General features: G+C 55.3%; 2 protein-coding genes across 3 annotated transcripts; one reads left to right on the top strand and one right to left on the bottom strand.

Moving 5' to 3' along the window:
* Window positions 1-953: 953 nt before the first annotated feature.
* On the bottom strand, window positions 954-11,464 carry ABCF2 (ATP binding cassette subfamily F member 2). The gene is made up of 14 exons (XM_086630890.1): window positions 11,311-11,464; window positions 8,717-8,929; window positions 7,603-7,785; window positions 7,101-7,272; window positions 6,877-6,972; window positions 5,672-5,774; window positions 5,492-5,587; window positions 5,281-5,400; window positions 4,642-4,731; window positions 4,293-4,403; window positions 3,970-4,032; window positions 3,379-3,507; window positions 2,348-2,551; window positions 954-1,567 (listed from the first exon to the last, which is right to left on the bottom strand). Exons 1-14 carry the CDS (start codon window positions 11,462-11,464, stop codon window positions 1,430-1,432), a joined length of 1,872 nt encoding a protein of 623 aa, XP_086487016.1. The 3' UTR covers window positions 954-1,429.
* A 1,307-nt stretch (window positions 11,465-12,771) lies between these two features.
* CHPF2 (chondroitin polymerizing factor 2) lies at window positions 12,772-16,341 on the top strand. Of its 2 annotated transcripts, XM_086630895.1 has the most exons (4): window positions 12,772-12,843; window positions 13,404-13,968; window positions 14,405-14,587; window positions 14,866-16,341. In XM_086630895.1, exons 2-4 carry the CDS (start codon window positions 13,576-13,578, stop codon window positions 16,126-16,128), a joined length of 1,839 nt encoding a protein of 612 aa, XP_086487021.1. In that variant the 5' UTR covers window positions 12,772-12,843; window positions 13,404-13,575; the 3' UTR covers window positions 16,129-16,341. The 2 variants fall into 2 exon arrangements, with proteins under 2 accessions (XP_086487021.1, XP_009982212.2); XM_009983910.2 differs by lacking the exon at window positions 12,772-12,843 and having other exon boundaries at window positions 13,385-13,968.
* The last annotated feature ends 5,391 nt before the right edge of the window (window positions 16,342-21,732 follow it).

Below are 21,732 nucleotides of genomic sequence, written 5' to 3'. Positions count from 1 at the left end.
GAAGCAGCTCCCGTTGTGACGTTTGACCTATGGATGATATGCAATGCTCCTATAGCAGCAGTCACAACTTCAATGGTCCCTTTGGAGGAAAAAAAAAAAAAAAAAGAAGATACTCAAAAAAGTCAAGAGCCAGACAGTTGGCACCTGAGAAAGTACTCCAAGAGAGTACAACTACCACATATTTGTCCTATTCTTCAATTTGCCTGTCAATGTGTACTGTTGGAACACGTTATTGGGCTACAGGAACCTTTCTCATGTCAGAACTCATGATAGTAAGAAGTTATTTGGTTTGATTTTGCTACCTTTTTCTTTAGTACCTTGTAGTTGTTTAAAAAATATAAGAAAAATATATTTTATTCAAGCTTCTTTGTCACAGGGTACGGTTTTAACCATCAACTTTTCTAAAAATTGGTTAAGAACAAAGATGAATGTTAAACTATCTTTAGTTGATTTGTCTTGTTTAGTTAAACCTGCAAGGAACAAGTAATTCACAGTTCAAAAATCCTAAATTATCCAGTCTTGTTATTAGACCCATAAAATTCAAAGCAGAGGAAAAAGCATGCACCTCAGCCACTCTGTTGTGGAGAAAACACACTGGGTATTTCATTCTGTCTCTAACTTCCAGTCTTCAGAACCCTTTCAAGCTGTACCGGTCAACAACGAAAAAAGCATGTGTGGCTTGCTGTCCCTTCTGTCACTGACTGGAAACCCAGTGTTCCCTCTGGATTTGCAGAGGTTTCTCAGGTGTGAGCATCTTACTCACTGCTCTGTTCCTCCAGAGCTCAGTACTCACTCTTCACGTATCCCACAAGTTCTGGTCATAACTTTGGTAGTACTGAAGAACTGAACCTTCACCCCAGAAGAGAGTGCTCTGCATCCTTACTCAAAGCTCAGCACCAGCTGACTTGCCCCAGCATGCCCCAAGAACTACTACAGCTCACAAACGAGACAACTGTTGGTTCTTCCCTCTTTATTGACTGATGGATTCTCAGGCAGATCTGTTAATTACACTGTTAAATAATAGTTAAAAACAAACCAAGGCCAGAGGAGTTTCAAGTGAAGTATCTAAACTGAAGCAGAAATTGGGAAGGAAGAGGCAGGAGAAGCTGGGCTGGGGTCTCCACTTCTGTATCACTGCAGCTCAGACACCCTAACTGCCACTGCCACGACCCCAGACCATTAGATTCCAAGGCCTGGCTCAGATGGGACATCATCTAAATATAGAAACAGTTGCCGAAACGTAGCCAGATCAGGAGAGAAGATCTGTCCAGATACAGAGGTGCAAGGCAAGTCAAGGGGAAGCAGTATTGCAGCAATCCTAGAACAGCCACAGGGATAGCAGCAGAGTCCCACTCCAGTCGGCAGCTGGGCGAGCCACGTTGGCCACTGTCAGTCTCCACAGAGAGCACCCGACCCACCGCTCTGGAGCTCACACGTTGTGGGTCTTTTTGGTGAGCTGCGGATCCTCATCCACCAGCTTTGACTTGAGATGTTCCTTGTAGGCGAGGATGTCGCCTTGCCACTTGGTGATTGTCTGCTTCTCACAGACCCAGATCTCCTGCGCAACCTGCAAGCGTGCACACAAGGAGCAGGAGGAGGGGGAGGAGAGCTTTACAGTACAGCGGCTTATCATCTTACCAAAATTATAAAATTAATCAAAATCTACCCTCTGCACTCTGGTAAGAAAAGAGTTTAGTAACTTTCACATTTCAACTACTGAAGAAAAATATCTACAGTGAAATATCTTACCTGGTGTTTTCTGCATAATTGATACAAGATTTTAGAACTAAAAATCCTTGACCCCTCAACATTTTTTTTTGTTCATGGACTAAGAAGGAAAGCCTTTCCTGCTAAATTGGGAATCGAAAAAAAAAAGTAGTTCTTGACCTGAACTACCTGAACTACCTGGATATAACACACTGAAGAATAAAACCACACCTGAACTTGCAGACACAGCCACAGCTGATAAATCAGCACTTGGCATTAGTGCGTACGTGGTGTGGTTTCCTTCGCCTGTGCAGACTGAGTGACAAAAGCCATCGCAACGACTCCAGTATCATTCAAAAGATCTAGTTAAGGCCTCCACAGCACGTCAGGATTTCCATTTAACTTATTCTTCACTTCACTTCTTTGTTTTCTTTTCTTTTTTTCTTTCCGGTACCTAATGTTTTCCTAGGCTAGCTCAGTAATTGTTTCATATGAAGATGGCAAGGGGATTGTGTCCAGTGACTTTTTTTTCACTCACACATCTTTTGGGGATGAGTAAGAGCCAGTCAGTTGAAAACATCTTGTTTTAATTACTTGAAGTGTTAGAAAGGTGGTCTGACAAGATTCATGATTTCCTTACCTGTTGGATGAGTCTGAAGTCATGGCTGACGAGCATCATTCCTCCTTCAAATTCATTGATAGCATCTGCCAGAGCATCTATTGTTTCTATGTCCAGGTGGTTGGTGGGCTCGTCCAGGAAAAGCATGTGAGGGTTCTGCCAGGCCAGCCATGCAAAGCACACACGGCACTTCTGCCCATCGGAGAGGTTCCTAATGGGGCTCACCTGACAAACACAGACACTGTTTGCAGCCCTGCAGGGAAACCTACAGACTGCCACCCTGGCCACAAAATATGCCATCGCACACTGTGTTTCCTGCAGCTACATGACACAGAGGACAAAGTTTAGGCAGTATTAACCTAGACTAAGCTTCTCTCACCAGCAGAACAGGGAATTCCAGCGGCTTCCAAAGAATGAGTGTCCACAGCAAGACCCAGCTTGTGTTAAAGGTTCCAAAGAACAGCTAATTGAGGTCTGACTAGTGTTAGTTGCATCCTGACACAACCATAAAACTACTCTCAACTTCTGGAATGACTGATGGGTAAGAACAATGTGAAAATCAATGAACTGCAGTGATGAGGACAACTCCTGTCATACATGTGACGTATAACGTACAGGAGCACATCACATTAGAACACTACAGGTGATCCTAACCTCTTGTTTGAACCAAGTGCTTCCCACTCCCAGCAGAGAACGCGTTCCAGCATTTCTGCCAGGTATTCATCTCAGAAACATGAGAAAAGCAAACTAGTTCAGGTTACAATTGAAATATGCTTGAGTCTAGCACTATGCCACAACTTGTCTTCTCTTCACCTGGGTTCTGAGGAGGTCACACATTCCAACCCACATATTGCTGCAATGCAAAGAAAGTTCCCATGAGCCAGTTATTTTTTTCCTCAAATTCAAAGGCAGAGATGGAAGAAGCGTTTTGATGCTGTGGTGTGCCATGCTGCACGCTGCCTCACACTGTCAGACACCAGTAGAGCAACAGAAAATGCAGCAGCTCTACTTCCCTAACGAGCAAAAAGCAAACCTCAACAGCTCGTACTCACCTGCTGCTTCCCTGTCAGACCGTATCTGCCAATGATTTTTCTCATCTCCTCCTTCTCCTTGATCTCTGGGTAGCATTTCAGCATGTACTCCAGGGGTGAGAGGTCTAAGTCCAACTGCTCTTGCAGGTGCTGACAGAGAAGAAAAGTCAGCTTCAGGCTGTGCAGACCACCCACTTCATGGCCAAAAGCACTTTCCCCTCTTACATCCCTCTGGTACCAGCTGAGCAGTAGAACACAAGAACCAGTAACTCCACTCACAGCATAGCCACTGTGCTGAACTATTATGGAAGCAGTCACCATTTCAGGAGCACGAGTGCTGCTTCAGAATAGTGGGCTTGCCCACCACCAAGCACAAGGCAACCATCTCTCCCATAAAAGGTGGGAGGCTAAACAGAAAGGACCACAGCAAGCCTTTTCTCAGGGTAAGAAGATTTGCTAGAGCCCATTCGGCTAACTAACTGCCCCGTCTCCAGGCACAGAAGGACAGCAGTGGAAGAAGCCTTAGAAGCAGAAATAGGGGGGCAAGATTCCTCATTCCTGACAGCTTTTTCCTCAGCATTTCATGTCCCTGGTGGCTGCTGTAGGCAGTACCTGGTGGTATCTACCGATCTTCACATGCGAGTGCTTGCGAATCATTCCATCTGTGGGCAGCAGCTGGAAAGGGAAGATAAAAGCATTTCACCAGGAAATTCCTCCTCTTGCTGCATGCCAGAAATACAGAATGCAGCCTTCCCTCTTTAGCACAGAGGAGGCAGCCTGAACAGATAACATGAGAGAAAAAGCCCTATGTTGCAGCAAGGCATTAAGGATTCCCAAGGCCTGACTGGGGTGCTCTGGCAAATGAGCACAGCTTCGTCGAAGACTCCCCCAAGAATAAAAGGTCCAGAACAGGGCAGACAAGGTAGGGAGCATACCTCTCCTGTGAGCAGTTTCAGCAGCGTTGACTTTCCGGCTCCATTGGGCCCAACGAGAGCTACACGGGTATCCAGGTCAATCCCAAACTCCAGATTATTATAGATCCATGGCTGCAAACCACAAAAATTATGACACATATTATGCCTTTCCGCTACCACCCAGAACCTCCATACTGCACCTCTAATGCTTTGTCCTCAGCAGACTCAGCATTAACGCTGCCAGGAAGTTTGATCCACTAGTAATATGCAGCAGCCTGATTAGGAAAACTTAGCCAAAAGCCTCACACTCCCAAAGAAGACAGGGATACAAGTAATCTCCATACAGCCCATGCACACTCCCCATACTCACCCCATCCTTGGTGTATTTGAAGCTGACATTCTGCACCATGATGACAGGAGGGGGGATTTTCCCACAGGGAGGGAAGTAGAATGACAAAGTCTGTTAACACAGAATATCCACTTGTTAGACACCCTGGAGCAGAAGACAACCCAGTTATTCTCCTATAACCATGCCTCATTACAGATATCATCTGTAGACCAAGGCACCAGACTGTGACTTTTTACGAGCCCCTCTAGCAACTCACTCACAGATTTATTCTGATTAGTTGCTTGCGAGCTCATCTGCTGGCTAATGAGTCCCTATTTCTTTCCCCTTGAAGCAAATGCAGTTTTCAAACAAGTAGGAGTTGCTCTGAGCATCCTCCTCCATCTTCTCCAAGTCTTAGACACTCATTTCTGATTTCTGTGTCTGAAAAAAAGCCTTACTGATATGACAAATCCCCTTCTCTCCTCTGGAAAATTACTCCTCCTCTTTCCACTCTTCAGCATTACGCTGTCTTCAGCACAGTCATCCTTGGCATCAGGAAGGGTATGCCATTCCTGCTCCCAGCTGTGTCAGCCATTCCTGCTGTCAGCTAAAGATCATTCTACTTATCTAGCCCATGTTTCCAATACTGCTCTCTAGATGCAATCCCATGTCTGATCCTACCTTATCATTCACAACTCTCTCTGTCAAGCCAGAAGCCATCATTTTTTGAAGGGTTTTCTCCTTGCTCTGAGCTTGCCTGGCGAGCTTCGCACTACCATGACCAAATCGTGCAATGTAGTTCTGCAACAAACCCCAGAGTTAGCCGAAAGCCACAGTAACAGGGCTGAGGAGGTGTAGGGATGCCCACCTGCATGGGCAGCTAGGCACATACCTTCATATGGGCAATCTGATCTTGCTCCCAGTGGAATCGCTTCATTTGATTTTCTTCTAGTTCCAAGCGAGTCTTTACGTACTGATCATAATTTCCCTTGAAAGAGACCACAGAACATCAGACATGCCCAGAGAGCAGATCTGCTGTTTCTGCCGGGTGTGCAGGGCACCATTTACTCACCGTGTAGTACTTCAATTTGCGGTTGTGCATGTGGATTATGTTGGTGCAGACACCATTCAAGAAGTCCTGGGAGTGGGATATTAGCACAAGGATCCGCTTGAACCTGTGGAACCACCACATAAGTTATTAGAAACTAAGCTAGGAAAAGAGTTCTTGCTGGTTGGCCCTGATGGTGACAAGGGATTGACATGCACCAGATCTCTCTTGCCTGCAATCAGATTAAGAACAAAAAGGTAACACCCTTGGAGATGGTTCAGGAAACTTGGAGTCAAGCAGCTACAATCAGCTTCAGTAAGCAAAAACTGCAAACACCTTTTGTTGTGTTAAGACACTCTTCCCCGTAAGACAGTCTTCACAAAGAGTGGGGAGCTGGCTACCCACACGTGGCAGATGACTAGTGCTACTGATGCAACTGACTCTCCTGGCATCACACTTCTTTGGAAGTTTCAACCTTTGCTGTTTACTTTCGCCTCGGTCCAGAGCACTGTCTGTTAGGTGTGCCTGGCTCCGCTCCAGATCTGCAAAATGACGGGTTGAAGCCTCTCCAAAGGAGACAGGTTCAAATTGCTTTCCTAAAACACCTGACTTCTAAAGTGAGCACGCCAAAGGTTCAACTGGCAAAGCTGATGGAAAGACCTCTGCGAATGAAAAGCCCTTCTCACAACACAGTCCTCTTAGTGCACAGCGCAGATAACCCAAGCTTCCTAACTGTTCCCAAGCTTTCTGCCTTACCATTTTACCTTTGTTTGCAAAAAACAGTCACCGGACACACTAGAACAAGATGAAACTCACACTCAGATACTACGGTTCTGTGAAAACAGAGGAACAATATCCAGAAAGATGATCCAGAAGCCAGGTCTGGAAAGCTCATAGTACTGGTACAGCACACAGTGCTGGTACACAAGCTGCCAGGGCTGCTCCTGGCTTTCAGGAAGTAGCTTTAACCAGCCAGTACAAGCCAGCATTTCCCATTTCTTCAGCGAGGGAGAGATGGGGGCTTGTCTTGAATTCATTACCCTTTCATTGAGAACCCCTCAGAAGACACATTTAGCAGGAAGCACAAGAAGGTGCCACTGGTACTGCAATAAAGTTACGTAGCTGCAAGAACTACAGACAGCTATTCCTGTAGCACTTGCTTGTGTGCTGACAAAATGTTCCAGCAGAAAAGCACAACCTGGAGAAGCAGCAATCTCCTTCACGCTTACGTTTTCAGCTCCTCCTCCAACCACACACAGGCATCCAGGTCAAGGTGGTTTGTGGGCTCATCTAGCAGCAGCATGAATGGCCGAATGAAGAGGGCTCTGAAAGGAGAGAGGAGATGACAGCGTAGGGTAAACGCAGGTAACCCAAAGCCTCTCAGCTCTGCTCTGAGTTCTTAGAACTGTGTGTGTGACTCTGCAGAGTCAGGAGCAGGCAGTATGCCACTCACCTAGCAAGAGCCACCCTCATTCGCCAGCCACCACTAAAGTCCTTCAGCTTCTTCCTCTGCATGGCTGGCGTGAAACCCAAGCCGTGAAGGATACGTGAGGCCCGTGCTTCTGCCTTGTCAGCATCCAGCTCCTCCAGGCGTTCATATAACTCCAAGAGTTTCTCACACTCCGCTGAAAGAGAGCCTGCCTGTCAGCACTTCTACCAACAAAAGGCTCTCGGTCGCACCTCTATACAGCTGGGAAAGCTCATAGTCCATCTGCTTTACCACTAGCCAGCCCCCTCCATTCCCAAGCCTGAGACACTTCTTAAGAAGCTGTATGGAACAATTCCATCCAAAGAAATGTAATCCCACAGGACTTTTCAACTAATACAGGGCAGCTGGGGGAAATAGGTACTATAACATGTAAAAATTCTGCCAAGGAACCCAAATAAGAACTTTTCTTCGGTGGGGGGAAATGGAGGAAATGTCCCTTGTCCATAGGGACTCCGAGAAGCTTTACCATCTTCATGAGCCAGACGTTCCGCCTCTCGTTCTAACATGGCCCTCTCTGTATCCACCTCCATCACACACTGTAGAGGGGTCTTGTCACTGGGAGGCATCTCTCGGGTCAGGTGGTAGATGTCAATATGCTCCGGGATGGGCACTTCTCGTTTCCCAATAGCTGACAAAAGCATGGATTTCCCTGTGTGCAGACAGACACTCCACAATCATTTCTTGGATTCAGTGAGATACAATGTCACAGAGAAACAGACAAGGTGCAGCGAGATCCCACTGATTCCCTCCCTTTCCAACCTGAGAAAACCCTTGGGAATTTCTTGCCCAAGAGGCCAGAAGAATTAGAGACACAGCAAAGCCTACTGCCTCACTGCAACAGGCTGCCCTCCCAGCTGAGGCTCACCATCCCAAGGGCAGGATTGAGACATGAAGAACCTCTTTGGAAGCCACTGCAGTTCAGCCCTTGCCTGGATTTAGGGAACTTTATCTCTGCTGCTTACTTCCTGCTGTCTAACCAGGTCTGACATCTGTTACCAGGACCCCAGACTCTAAAGACTTCTAACACGGAGGAAACTAATGCACTCAATCACTAGAGAACCTAAGTGCTTTGCTGAAAGTTAAACCAGATGGCTGCTCTTACTAGTTCTTCTTCCATTACACCCATATTCTGCATCTTTCCATGTAGAGTGCTGCCCTTGCCAAGGATTGTCCAGTTGTTTTCCCATTCGAGCCAAACCACACAATCCCTACTCCCCCACACTGTGAAAATTCTTTGACCAGTAGCATCAGCATTGGGTTTATTGACACCGCTAAATAAATCCTGCACACAGGAATCAGACAGATTCACAGATCCCAGACATCTCACCCAACTTTCCATAGAAACAAGGCCAAATGCACAGTTCAAAGCCAGAATGCAAGCTCTTACTTCTACCAGTGAACCTAGCAATTCCTCTTCCTGGGTGGGGAAATGGGAGAACGGAAACTGCTGAGTCCCAGCCATGTCTAACAGCCTTCTTTCTGGCTTCCAGCATTTACCACCCGCATCTGCCCAGCTTCTCAGCAGCACGGACTCTTCACCAAGCTCTGGGAAGCCCACATCTCTGTGCCCCACAGCTTACCAATCCCATTGAGTCCAATCAGGCCGTAGCGTCTCCCGGAGTTCAGCTCAAGTTTTGTGTCACTCAGCAGCTCCTGGCCATGGAAGGTCAGCGAGAGGTTAATGATGTGCACATCAGTGCTGTTGGGATGGGAGGCCAGCACTCCTGTCACAGCGCGGGCAGCAGCTTTCTTCAACTCGAAGTCCTCCAGCTCCTTTGTAAGAGCATCCACCTCTATATGCAGAGACAGACCAGAAGCGTTACTGACTTACAAGGGAAGCCATAAGCCCTTGGCCAATAGGCCCAAAACCACACAAACAACTCCCATGTCCCCATTTCTACAGAAACGTTGAGGAGGCCCCGATGCAACGACACTCAGCTTTTCAGCTTAGCAGATGGACATATAGTCTAACAGGAACTTCCACCTGCTCGCTAAATAAAACCTGACCATTAGAATTAAGTGAGCAGCCAGAACAGCTAGCCTGTCACCCAAGTATGGTGGGACTAACCCTCACTGCAGGAAGGATTATGGTGGGAAGAGAACTTATGAAGTATTGCTTGCAGCTTCAGGAAAGGGCTCACAAAAGAGAACTTGGCTAGAAAATAAATGAAGGCAAATCTGAGAGGAAGAAAGAAGCAGCAGCGCTAGAATAGGCCCTATCAAATTTTTGAGAAGCGAACATAGAATCATAGAATGGTTAGAGTTGGAAGGGACCTCAAAGACCATCCAGTTCCAACCCCCCTGCCATGGGCAGGGACACCCTCCACTACACCAGGTTGCCCAAAGCCCCATCCAACCTGGCCTGGAACACTGCCAGGGATGGGGCAGCCACAGCTTCTCTGGGCAACCTGTGCCAGTGCCTCACCGCCCTCTGAGTGAAAAATTTCTTCCTTAGATCTAATCTAAATCTCTTTCAGTTCAAAGCCATCGCCCATGTCCCTATGCATGCCCCTCCTTCTTTCCCTCCTACAGTGTGAGCACATCTCTCCTGTCACGCTGACCTCCTGCTGCGGCCCTGAGTTACAGCCCAACTTCCACCGCTTGGCCCGGCACTGCCATTTGCAGAGGAAACGGCAGCGAGGAGCTCAGCGATGCTCCAGCGGCGCGGAACGGAGCCCGGTGCTCGGACTGCTCGTGTTCCGGCTAACGGGGCACGGCACCCCGGCTGCCAACACCCACCGCTCCCGGCACGGCCACTGCCGCCGCCACGCAGGCCGTGCCTTAGCCGCGGAGCAAAGCGGCCAACTGCGCCGGCACAGGGCCCGCCTCGGGAGCGCGGGCAGTGCCCGACGGCCAGGCACGCAAACACCCGGCCGTTTTGCCGCTGGCCGGTAACGGCTTCCCAGGGAAGCAGCACTCCGGCCCCGCCCGCCCGCCCTGGGCTCTGACCGCGCCGGTCCGCCCGCCCTGCAGCCGCCCGGGCCCCCGGGCCGGCCCTGCCCGCTCCGCCCGGCAGCGGGCCGCGGGGCGGGGCCAGGGGCGGGGCCAGCCGGGAGACCCCGGCCCGGCCCCGCCCCCCGCCGCGGCTCCCCAGGCTCCACCAATAGGAAGGCGGCATGCAAATGAGCCACGGGCACGGACGGCGATTGGCCGGCGCGGTGCCGGCGGGCGCCGAGTCCCCGCCGCGCCGGTGCGGGCCGGGGCCGCCGCCGCGCTCGGGCCCCGGCCGGGCCCCGCCTGCGGCCCGCGCCCTGCAGCCCGGCCGCCAGCGCGGGGCCCTCGCAGCAGCGTGCTGGGGCCCGCGGGGCGCTGCCAAAGAGCGGGGCCCGGGCGGACCGGCCCGTCTCCCTGCCGGCTGCCGTGCCTTTGCTGCCCCGGGCCCGTCGCACGCTCCGTGCCTCAAAAGAATCACTGTGGGCTCAGCCTGAAAGATCCTCATGTGCCCGCCAGCCCGCACGTTACCGGGCGGGCTAAAGTACGGACAACAGAACAAACTCTTTCTCCGGAAGCTTTACGCTGCCCGCTTCCCTGGGGAAGCCGACAGCTCCTCGTAGACAACGTCTCTCTCATTAAGACAGCCAGAGCTCTCAGCGCCTGCAAACCAGATACGTCCCAGCGCGTCACGGCAATACCAGTAACAATCCTGACACTACAGTGGTTCCTGCAGCAGGGAAAACCAAAACAAACCAGCAACGAAAGCCCCAATAGGTCTGGGCATCACGCGCCAGAAGAGCAGGACAGCACCTGTTTGAGAGGGCAGAGACACCAGCACCGTCTGCCTTTACCCTGCAGCCCCAGGGAGGGCCCAGGGAACCCTCCGCGCGCAGAGCCCATGGGAAGCCATCCCAAAGTGCTGTGGGTGTCCCGCTGGCCCAACGGAGAGCGAGCGGCCCTGACGACAGGCACCGCAGCTGCCCCGCTCCGCGCAGGGCCATGCCCGCGACGTACCTCATCTGAAGAACAGCAGAGGTCCCGGCTCGCCACGCCATGGGACAACCGGCCACGCACAGTCCTGCCCACGAACGGGCCCTGGCCGGACGCTCCTAGCTCCGGAGCCGAGGGCATCCGTCGGCTGCACCAGGGCAGCGCTTGCACCGTCCCCCGCGGCGCACGGACACAAGCCAGGCACCCGCCGGCGCAGCGGGACCGGCATTACGGTGGGGCCGCCTCTCACCTGGCAGCGACGTTCCGTTGGCCTCCGTCGGCCGGGCCTCCTGCGGCTCCGTCCCGGCATCGCCATTCTCCTCCGGAGCCCGACGCGGCCGCTGCCGGGCCTTGGCCGCCTCCTTCTTCTTGGCCGCCTTCTTCTTGGCCAGGTCCGAGGGCATGGCGCGGTGGAGGGGCTGCGGCGGAAGTGCGACAGGTGCCGTTACGCCGCGCCGATCCGGCCCGCGCAGGGTCGCCCCGCCCGTTCCCCGCCTCGGCGGCGCCGCGCGCCGCCTGCCCCGGCCCGGCCCAGAGTACGCGGCGCCGCCGGCCCGGCCGAGGGCTGCTCGCCCACCCGCGAGGCTGCCCGTGCTGCGCGGCCCGGCCCTGCCCGCTCCGCTCCCCCGGCCCCGCCGCCCGGCCCGCACCGGCTGCTCCGCGCTTTCCTTCTGTCGCAACAGCACAGCTGCTACCGCGTGCGCACGCCCCGCCCCCCCGGGCGAGCGGCCAATCGGAGCGCGCGTCGTCACTCGCGCGGCACTGCCGCGCTGCTCTGGGAAGTGGAGTCCGCGCGCCCTCCGCCGCCCGGCCCGCAGCGCGCGCCACCGGCCCGCGCGCGCTGCGCGCCCCGGCGTGCACCGCGCCGCTCGCGCCTGGGCCGGCCCCGGCCCCAGCCCCAGCCCCAGGCCCCGCCCCCGTGCGCGACAGCGCGCGGTACCATAGAGGCGGCGGCGCTAGCGGGTAGAGCGGCTGCCGGGGCACCATAGAGCGGAAAGGGGAAGCGGAAGCGCGCGAGGGTCGTGATGAGGCGGCTGAGGTGGCAGCGGCGGGAGCGCGGCCGGGCGGCAGCCGCCGTCTCCCCCCGCGTCCCGAGCTCGGAGCTCCGGTCCGGCCCTGCCGCCTGCCCGCGCGCAGAAGGGCCGCCCCGCCCGCCGGTGCGGGAGCCCCGGGGCCGCTGACCCGCGCGGGCCGGCGTCGGGGCGCAGTGCGCGGCCCCGCGGGGTCCGCTCTGCCCGCTCGCCCGCCGCCCCGCAGCGCCCGCCGCTGCCCGCCCCGCGGGCTCCGCTCCGCTCCCGCCGCCCCGCAGGGCCCGCCGCTGCCCGCCCCGGCCATGTCCCGCGGCCGCCGGCTCCCCGAGCGCCGGAGCGGCCCCGCGAGCCCGCCGCGCACGTAGCGGGCCTGCGGCCGCCCCTGCCCGCCCGCCCGCACCGCACCGCGCCGGGGCGGCCCGGCCCGCCCCTCGGCTGGAGGTCGCCCCGCCGGGGCCTGGCTGCCCCCGCGCCGCCATGCGCCTGGCCGCGCTGCTGGCCGCGCTGCGGCCCGTGCTGCCGCTCGTCCTGGGCCTGTCGCTGGGCTGCAGCCTGAGCCTGCTGCGCGCCTCCTGGAGCCAGAGCGGCGCCGAGGAGCAGTGCCGGGGGCGGCGGGCCGGCCCGGGGCCCTGGCCGGCGGAGCGCGGCCGGAGGCGGCGGACGGAAGGCCGGGCCTCGGCCAGGAGGACTTCAGGCCCAGGATTGTTCCGTACTACAGAGACCCCAACAAGCCTTACAAAAAAAGTGCTCAGGTAACGTCTCGTTCGTTTGGACGGGCTTTGCTTCAGGGAAGATAATGGTGGAGCAGGTTCAGGGCGGAATATGCTGTCTGAAATACATGGGGCAGGAACAGCACGGTGCAGCATGGCGGTTTAACCTTAGAGGGGTGCAAGAAGAGTGTCTAAGAAGTTAATTTAAAAAAAAAAAGGGCAACAAAAAACGCCCAAGAAGATTGAGAATCTTTTTGCTTTTATTACTTGTCTCTAATAGAACATGTTAAATTATTCTTCAAAACTTTTTTAACCAGTCTATTAAGAAAACTTTGAGTATGTTACTTGCAAATGATTGGTGCTGTGTTTTGTTTTTTTCTTAAATTACACTAGCACAGTTTCATAGCGCAGATAAATGACATGAGACTGTAGTTTCCTTGAAAAAAGCAACTGTTTTTACAAAATGGTGACTTTTCTCTTAAAGCTCTAGTTTCAGGCTTAACTGTTTTTCCACTGGTAGACCCCAGCAGATGAAGACTTATCAAACCCTTTCCTTTGTGTCATCCAGCTGCGTGTCACCTAGATATGTCCTTCCTTTACAGAACTCGCTACATCCAGACAGAGTTGGGATTCCATGAGAGGCTGTTTGTGGCTGTGCTGACCTCCAAGGCCACCCTGAATACCTTGGCAGTGGCAGTGAACAAGACAGTCGCCCATCACTTCCCACGCCTGCTGTACTTTACAGGGTTGCGCAGTGCCAAGGTGCCTCATGGCATGGTGCTGGTGGCCCATGGGGATGAGCGTCCCATTTGGCTCATGTATGAGACCATGCACTACATCCATCAGCATTTTGGTTCTGACTATGACTGGTTCTACATCATGCAGGATGACACCTATGCCCAGGCTGAGCAGGTCAAGGCTCTGGTGACGCACCTAAGTATTAACCAAGATGTCTATTTGGGACGAGCGGAGGAGTTTATCGGGGGCGATGAGCAGGCCCGCTATTGTCACGGTGGCTTTGGCTACCTGGTCTCCCGCAGCCTGCTGCTTAAGCTCCACCCGCACCTCGACAGCTGTCGCAATGAGATCCTTAGTGTGCGGCCAGATGAGTGGCTGGGGCGTTGCATCATCGATTTCCTTGGCATCTCTTGTGTTTCCCAGCTCCAGGTACTACCTCCCTTCGTGGGGTTTTGTGTTAGCTAAGCCTGGCAGAACCCGTGCCCTTACTCGTTCCCTGCTGCATAGCAAAGGGGCTTTTCTGTGAGCCTCTGCTGTGGGTTGCACAGGAGGAAAGGGCTGTGTGGTGTGGCAGCTTTGGAGGGGGGGCCCGTACTCAAAGCTGAGGTGTTGGAGGAGAGGGCACATACAATGTTTAATTTTCAGCCTACTAGCAGACGCTGGTCCACAGGTTTTTGCAGGGCAGATGAAGGGCACAGTGGTATCGAGAAGCAAGTGGTCATGTAGGGTGTGGGGGGACAGCTCTTACATTTTTGTCTCTGGGTACTGCAGTCGCATGGAAAGAGGCAAATGCATTTCTGGGATGAGGGAACGCTCCTCTGAACTCCAGTTCCATGCCAGTCTTTCCGGCTCTTGTCCACTTCAGGGCCAGCATTATCACACCTACGAATTGGCCAAAAATACTGAGCCGGAGAAGGAGGAGGAGGAGGAGTTCCAAGCAGCTCTTGCTGTGCACCCTGTTTCTGACATGACCCTGATGTACCGGCTGCACAAGCGCTTCAGCAGGATTCAGCTGGACAAAGCCTACCAGGAGATCCAGGACCTCCAGGTATGTGGTGAGGGATATCTGCAAAAACTCCTCGACCAAAGAGGTTTCCTTTTCTTCCAACACGGTGAAGAAAGATTATTGCTTCTGTTTGTAGATAACTGTCAGCCAGACACAGGATATAGTCCTGTGTCTCAGAAATAGCACTTCTGACACCCTGTTACCCAAAACAGTGTGACAGGACCAAGGTACAGGCCTAGGTGGGGAGGCAGGCTTGCATGGGAGGACTCAATCTCTTTGAGAAGGTGGCTGGGATCAGTGTGCATTCTCTCTTTGCACAGATGCAGATCAGGAACCTGACGTCACTGACCCCCGCAGGTGAGGCAGGCTTGACGTGGCCTGTGGGCATTAATGCCCCCTTTCTTCCAAAGTCACGTTTTGAGGTGATCAGCTGGGACTACTTCACTGAGCAGCATCTCTTCTCCTGTCCTGATGGCTCCCCCAAGTGTGAGCTCTCTGGAGCCAGCAAAGCAGATGTCAGTGAAATCATTGAGTCTGCGCTCGAGCAACTTAACAGTCGCTACCAGCCTCTGCTCCGCTTCAGCAAGAGGCAGCTGCTGAACGGCTATCGGCGTTTCGACCCCACGCGGGGCATGGAATACACGCTGGACCTTCTTCTGGAGGCAGTGACCCAGAAGGGCCACAGTCATGTTCTGGCCAAACGAGTGAGCTTGGTGCGGCCCTTAAGTAAGGTGGAAATCATTCCCATGCCATACGTGACAGAGGCCACACGGGTGCAACTGGTGCTTCCCTTGACAGTGCAGGACCTGGATTTTGTGGCAAACTTCCTGGATATGTTTGCCATGAACACGCTGGACACACACGATAATGCCTTGCTGACTTTGCTTTTCATCTACCATCCCTATGATGCCCAGCGAGTCAGCCAGGTGGATGTTTTTGCTGGAGTCAAAGCCATGGTAGGAGAGCTGGAGAAACGCTATGCAGAAGTTAAAATCCCCTGGATTAGTGTTAAAACCGAGGTGCCGTCGCAAGTGAAGCTCATGGATATCGTCTCAAAGAAGCACCCTGTGGATGCACTGTTCTTCCTGGCCAGTGTCTGGACAGAAATCAACATGGAGTTCCTGAACCGCTGCCGCATGAACACTATCAGCAATTGGCAGGTCTTCTTCCCAGTGCATTTCCAAGAGTTCAACCCTGCGCTGGTGTACCGTGGTGAGCAGGCTGCTTCCTCCAGCACCGACTTCCTGAGGGATGGGCATTTTGACAGGCATTCCTTCGCCGAGGCCTGCTTTTATAACTCTGACTACATGACAGCACGTACCAAGCTAGCAGCTGATATCCTAGACCGAGACGAGGTGCTGGAGAGCATGGAGGTGTTCGATGTCTTCCTCCACTACTCCGGTCTGCACCTGTTTAGGGCTGTGGAGCCAGGGTTGGTGCAGAAGTACGCCCTGAGGAGCTGCAATCCCCGGCTGAGCGAGGAGTTGTACCACCGCTGCGTGCTCAGTAACTTGGAAGGCCTTGCGTCCCGCTCACATCTAGCCATGGCTCTCTTCGAGCAGGAGCAGGCCAACAGCACTTAAGAGACTAGAAACATCAAGAGCTTCTCAGCACCTTAACACTTGGCACTTTCCATCCCCTTCCCAGCCTTGCCGTGGGTGAAGGGCATGTGAGGTCAAGGGAGGAGGAAGACTATCCCAGCCCTGCTCTGGGGCACAGGCATGGGCTACGGAAAGAGGCTGTATCTGTGGGGTTTTTGGGGGGGCTTTTTTTCTTTGTTTTTTTAAATAATTAAAAGTTTCTTTCCAGGCAGACTTACGTGGTTACTTGTAAACTTTGTAGTGTGTGGGATGAGGAGCTGTAGAGCTGACCTGACTTCAAGCCACACAGTTCTGCTGAACAGTGCAGAGAGTGACTACGAGCTCTGTCCTGGAACAGAGCGGCCTCGCCTGTGCCACTCTCACACCAGTCTGCGTGTTCGTGTCTCCACACGCTCGTTTCTCAAGGAGGTGTAGGCACAGCTTGCTGCTGGCAGAGCTGGTCAGTGCACTTAGACTTTGCTACGCTTGGCTCTTCCACAACTGCAGAACGTTCCGTTTGTGGTGTAATCCGGGAAGATGAAGGAACAGAAAATTGCCTTCGATGTGCACCGTGGTGTGACCCAGAGCTGCTGTACGCCCTAGAAAGCAGTCAGGAACTGTCTGCAGGTCCCCAACAAGTCCCTTTCACTCCTGCAGATTGAGCAAAATAGTATCCCGGAAAACAACAGATCCGACAACGCTTCCCATCCCAGGTGAGCAGATGGCGTGGCGAGCAGATCTAACAGTTGGGCTTCGCTTTGCTGACCTGGTTAAGTCCTGTGCCTGTTACATTGGTGAGCCCGTGCGGCTTCCAAGGGACAGAGAATTCCTCGGTTACACCGTACTTTTTGATCGTGCTCCTGGCCCTGCACAACTTCTGTACACACGGTTTTAGGACCTGGTTTCCATCAGGCGTATCCACCTGCTTGCCACAAGCTTCTCAGTGGAAGCAGGTGAGTGTGTGTTCTCAAGGGCTGCTGTTCCCAAATGATGTCCGTGTTTTCGTTCACGTAACCCGTGACATGGATGAAAAGCTGTCTTTTAATAGACCAAGTGTGGGTTTTCAGTGTGCCCCTACGGAAACAGGTTTCTGGCCAAATGTCACTCATTATATTTGATTATTTGAGGGGTAAAAAAATGTTGGTGAAAGTCTGCAGATAACAAAGGTTAACCAGGTGGGAGAAAATGAGGACAGGTCTGTTACACAGAGTGATTTGGAAATAAGATGTCCTTACATAAGACAGTAACTGCCAAATCACTTAACCAGAAATTAAGAAAACAGGTCATGTTGTAGATTTCCCTACTCTATCACACCAAAGGGACCTCTGGAGTTCATTTAGTTCAGCCCCACCCCTGCACAAAGGGTCAGCTAGAGCAGGGTGCTCAGGCCTGTGTCCAGTTGCATTTTAAGCATCTCCAGGGATGCAGACTCGGCAATTTATCCCAGCAATCTGTTCTAGTGTGTAACAACTTTTACAGTCAAAAAGTTCTTTCTCATCTTTAAATGGAATTTCTTGCATTTCGGTTTGTGGCCGTTGCCTCTTGCCATGTCACTGGGCACCACTGAGAAGCATCTGTTTTGGTCTTTCTTGTATACATGGATCAGAGCCACACTGAGCCTGTTCTCCAGGCTAAACCATCCCAGCTCTCCCAGTCTCACCTGTTAGGACACACGCTCCAGTTACTTCACCATCTTCACAGCCCTTCACTGGGCTCGCTCCAGTATGTCCATGTCTGTCCTGTTCTGGCGAGCCCATGGCACTCCAGATGTGCCTCAGCAGTGCTGAGCTGAGGAGATGGATCTCAGCCCTTGGACTGCCAGCAGCACTCCGTGCCATCTGGGATGCTTTTGGCCACCTTTGCTTCAAGTGAACTTGTTATCCATTGGGACCCCACCAATCTTTTTACTGCAAAGCTTCCAGCTTTCCAGCCAGTATCCTAGAAACCAAAGGCCAAAGCCCTGATATGAACCTGGGAATTTCAGTGCGGTGAGCCAGTGAGTGTGACTAACCCCATTCAGAGCTGCATAAGCACCGTTTTAGGAGAAACTTTGATTTGCTATACTCATGATGAGGTGGATGTTTGGTGTCAGCATCAAAAGAGATGCTGAAAGACCAGAAAAGCTTCAAAAGAAGTGTTCAAAATGTGGAGCATGTGAGGGGGACGTGCAGCCTGTCTCCTCTGGGCACCCTGCATGGGGTGGTTTCCCCTCTGCTCCCTTGGCGGCACGAAGCAGTTCGGTTGTGTTTGTGCAGCCCCCGGCATGGCTGCACCGATCCCAGTCACAGCTGAGAGGATGCTGAATTTTCTCCCTCCAAAGTGGTTCACAGCTGACTGGGGAGCGCAAGCCGGTGGCTTGCAGGTGGGCTGGGCTGCTGCACAGAGCAGTTCTGGAGCTGCCGCTGGTCAGATCGGATGACCGGATGCTGGCGCACGTCTCCCCAGCAGAAGCAAGGCACTCCGGCTCAGCAGGCCCCTCCGGTAACTCCAGCACAGAGACTTCTTTTCTGAGGAACTTGCTCTCTTCTGCTTGGCCTTAAGCATCACCTTGCCACAGCTCCACCATGGAACAATCTCACAGTACTGCAAGGCATGTGCAGGCTGCCTGTGTCCTGCCAGGAGTCCTGACCCGCACCACGACACAGGGGCTTTCTTGCAACGCCGCCTCAGGAGTCACGTGCCTTAGCCAAGGTAGTCACCTTCTCTTGTGTTCCTCTTTCAGATTGTCTTTCCTGGGTGTACTCAGCACTTACATTATCTTCTCAACATGCACGCTAAACCATTTCTTCCAGTATGCTCAAAGGTGGCAGGTTTCAGATTACAGGTAACACAAAACTCATTTTCCATTTACAGCAGTGTTTTTCTAGTGCAAATAGCTGTAGCAAAAACCCCGAAAATGTGACACACGTGAAAAACGCAGACTGAAAAAGCTGAAGGCACATGAATATATAGTCCCCATTTAAAAATACCCAGAGAGACATAAATCCACCTCATAATCTTTACAAGATTTTATTGCAGCTTTTAGACTTGCACCCTTTTTGCTTGGCTTCTGCTTATCTGATACTCCTTTTACACCGAGCCGTTTCCTTTCGCCCCTTCACGCAGCTCCTTGGAGCATCGCTCGGAATTGCTGGCTCTCAGTGCCCATCCTACACAAACCCCCTCCTCATCCCTCACCGCCTCCAGTGCTGCTTCAGCTTCAGTCAGGCCCTTTTCCGTGCTTCTGCGAATTATTCTTTGAAAGTGGGCTTCGTGAACAGCTCCCACTGGATAGCAATGAAATAATTTTACTTTTCATTACCCGTCACAATTAGCACAGTACAACGGACCCGCGGTCCAAGCCCGGTATTCCCACCCTCCCAGGAGCGAGCAGCTCCGTAGGAGAAGGGTGTGCAAAGCCGGGCTGCGAACACGGGACAGCAACTTTCGGCACGGGCCGGGTTTGAGCGCGACCGACCGCGCTCGCCTCGGAGCCGCCCCGCGCCGCGCTCCCTGCCGGCACACGGGCGGTTGTTCGCATCGCCACCGACATTCCCGTCGAGTCGTGGCAAATCCTCGGCCCCGCGGCAGCGCCCGTCCAACGGGCCCCGGCCCCGGCGCCAGGTGGGTCCGCGGGGCGGGGCGGGCCGCCGCCGGCACCGGCACCGGACGGGCCGGGGCCGCGGGTGGTCGCTGCGGCCCAGCGGCGCCTCGGGCGCGGGCTCTGCGGCGGGGCCCGCCTCACCGGACGGCCGGTGCCGCCGCTGCCGGGCGGGACGGCGGCGGGCGGAGGCGCTGCGGCAGAGACGGGGCTGTGGCAGCGGGAGGGCGCTGTGGCGGGGCAGGGCCGCGGCGGCGGCGGCGAGGCCCCGGCGGGCGAGGGGCCGCCTGCAGGCGGGGGGCTGTGGCGGCGCCCGGGGCAGCGGCGATCGCGCGGGGCGCTGCGGCGGCGGTGAGTGAGGGGCGCGGCGGGGGGCGCGGGGCGGGGGAAGGGCGTTGCGGCGCCGGCGGCCGTGGCGGCGGGAACGGACCGTGGCGGCGGCCCCGCAGCCTGCCCGACCCTCCCGCCCGGCTGCCGCGGACGCCGCCGGCGGGCGAGCGCGGTTTCCGCGGGTGAAAAAGCCGCGGCGGCCCGAGGGGCTGGAAGAGTACGGGCGCTGCCCCCGCCCGTCCGCGGGAGGAGCTCCGCTCCGCGCCGCCCCCGCAGGGCCGGGAAGCGGCCGCAGGGACCGCGGCCGCGCCGTCTGCCCGTCGCCGAAGCGGCGGTAGGAGGCGGGGGGTCGCAGCGCGGCTGGGCCGGAGGACCTCGGCTCCGGGACCTCGGCGGCGAGGGCGCTGCGGGCAGCCGGTTCCCGCACCGGCACCGCGCTGCCGCTCCTGCGCGGGCGGCGAGCGACGCGCACTTCGCAGACCGTCCCTGCGCCGCTCTCCGCAGCGCCGCGCAGGCGCTCCGCGCCCGGCGCTGGGACGGCGGCCCCGGTGCGAGCGGGAGAGCGGCGCGGCGGGGAGGAGCATGGACGGGACGGTGAGCCTTGCCCCGGGTCCCGCCGCCCCCCCGCCTCGGGCTTCCGTCTGGCTCGACCCCGCAGCGGCGCTCGCCGTGGCTCTGGCCCGGGCACCTGCGGGAGCCCCGGCTGCGGGACGCCTCCGCCCGCGCGCTCACCCGCCGCCGGCGGCACCCCCGGCCGGGCACGGACCCCGGGTACTTATCTGCAGGGCATGCCCGGCCGGGAGACGGGCAGAGTCCGGGCAGCGGACCCCCCGGCGGCGTCTCCTCCCGCGGCGCTTCGCTGCGGCCGCCCCGCGGAGCCGCGGGCCGGAGCGCCCCGACGGGCCCGACGCGCCGCTCTCCCGGCTGCTCCTCGCACCCGGCGATGCGCCGGTTCGTGCCGCCGCCCGCTGCGCCCCGCCGGCGTTCCCAGCGCGTGCCCCGCATCCTCGGCTTGCCTGCTTCGCAGGGGCCCGGCTGGCTCGGAGAGGCAGGCGGGGAGGGGGGAGCCCGGTGCTCCTTTGCTGCTCCCAGGTGCGGACTGCAAGCCGCCGCCGCGGGAGGCTTTCCCTCAGCAGGGACTGGCTTTCCCGGGGGAAACACCAGCACTCGTCTGGAATTGCCCAGCCTGCCCGGGCATGGTCCTCTGGAGAGGACGGTCGTTTTCTTAACACCCTGTTCCTGGGGGCACTCCGCACCCCAGTGCTGTCCTGTGGCTGACTGGCAGCTGTCTCCAGTGCTCCAGGAACAACCAGCCTTCATGCAGGAGATCGCACCCTTAGGGAGAGCGTTTGTCCTGCTGCCTCTAAGCTGCCCCTCAGCTCTGTTTTCAGAGGGGGGTACGTGGTCCAGGATACTTTCTCAGGACAAACTGACCTGTGTCTGTAGGAGACTAATGCTCTGCATGGCCTTCCAGAAGATCACCTCGACTTCCCTCACAGGCAAACCAACTCACTTTGGCACCTGGAGCTTGCTGCTGGAAATTGCTACTCCCTCCATCCCGTCCTGTGAGGCCTGAGCTGCTCCGTTTCCTCTGTCAGCACAGCCTGTGGAGGGAGGGAGGGTCCCTGCGTGCGAGTTGCTGCTGGGAAAGCCGAGGTAGAAATTAAATGGGGGCTGAGGAGAAAGCATAATCGCTC

This window comes from Tauraco erythrolophus, unplaced genomic scaffold (genome assembly GCF_009769465.1).
Source record: "Tauraco erythrolophus isolate bTauEry1 unplaced genomic scaffold, bTauEry1.pri scaffold_58_arrow_ctg1, whole genome shotgun sequence".
Classification (NCBI taxonomy): Eukaryota; Metazoa; Chordata; class Aves; order Musophagiformes; family Musophagidae; genus Tauraco; species Tauraco erythrolophus.
The sequence above is the reverse complement of the archived record's forward strand: the minus strand, read 5'-3'. Positions and strand labels throughout refer to the sequence as shown.

Coding starts and splice junctions, on each gene's coding strand:
- ABCF2 (XM_086630890.1), bottom strand. CDS start 11,464: ATGCCCTCGGACCTGGCCAAGAAGAAGGCGGCCAAGAAGAAGGAGGCG. Junction 3,508..3,969: donor AGATCGGTAGATACCACCAG/GTACTGCCTACA, acceptor CTTCTCTGTCAG/CACCTGCAAGAGCAGTTGGA. Junction 1,568..2,347: donor ACTTCAGACTCATCCAACAG/GTAAGGAAATCA, acceptor GCACGCTTGCAG/GTTGCGCAGGAGATCTGGGT.
- CHPF2 (XM_009983910.2), top strand. CDS start 13,387: ATGTCCTTCCTTTACAGAACTCGCTACATCCAGACAGAGTTGGGATTC. Junction 13,969..14,404: donor CTTGTGTTTCCCAGCTCCAG/GTACTACCTCCC, acceptor TGTCCACTTCAG/GGCCAGCATTATCACACCTA. Junction 14,588..14,865: donor AGGAGATCCAGGACCTCCAG/GTATGTGGTGAG, acceptor CTCTTTGCACAG/ATGCAGATCAGGAACCTGAC.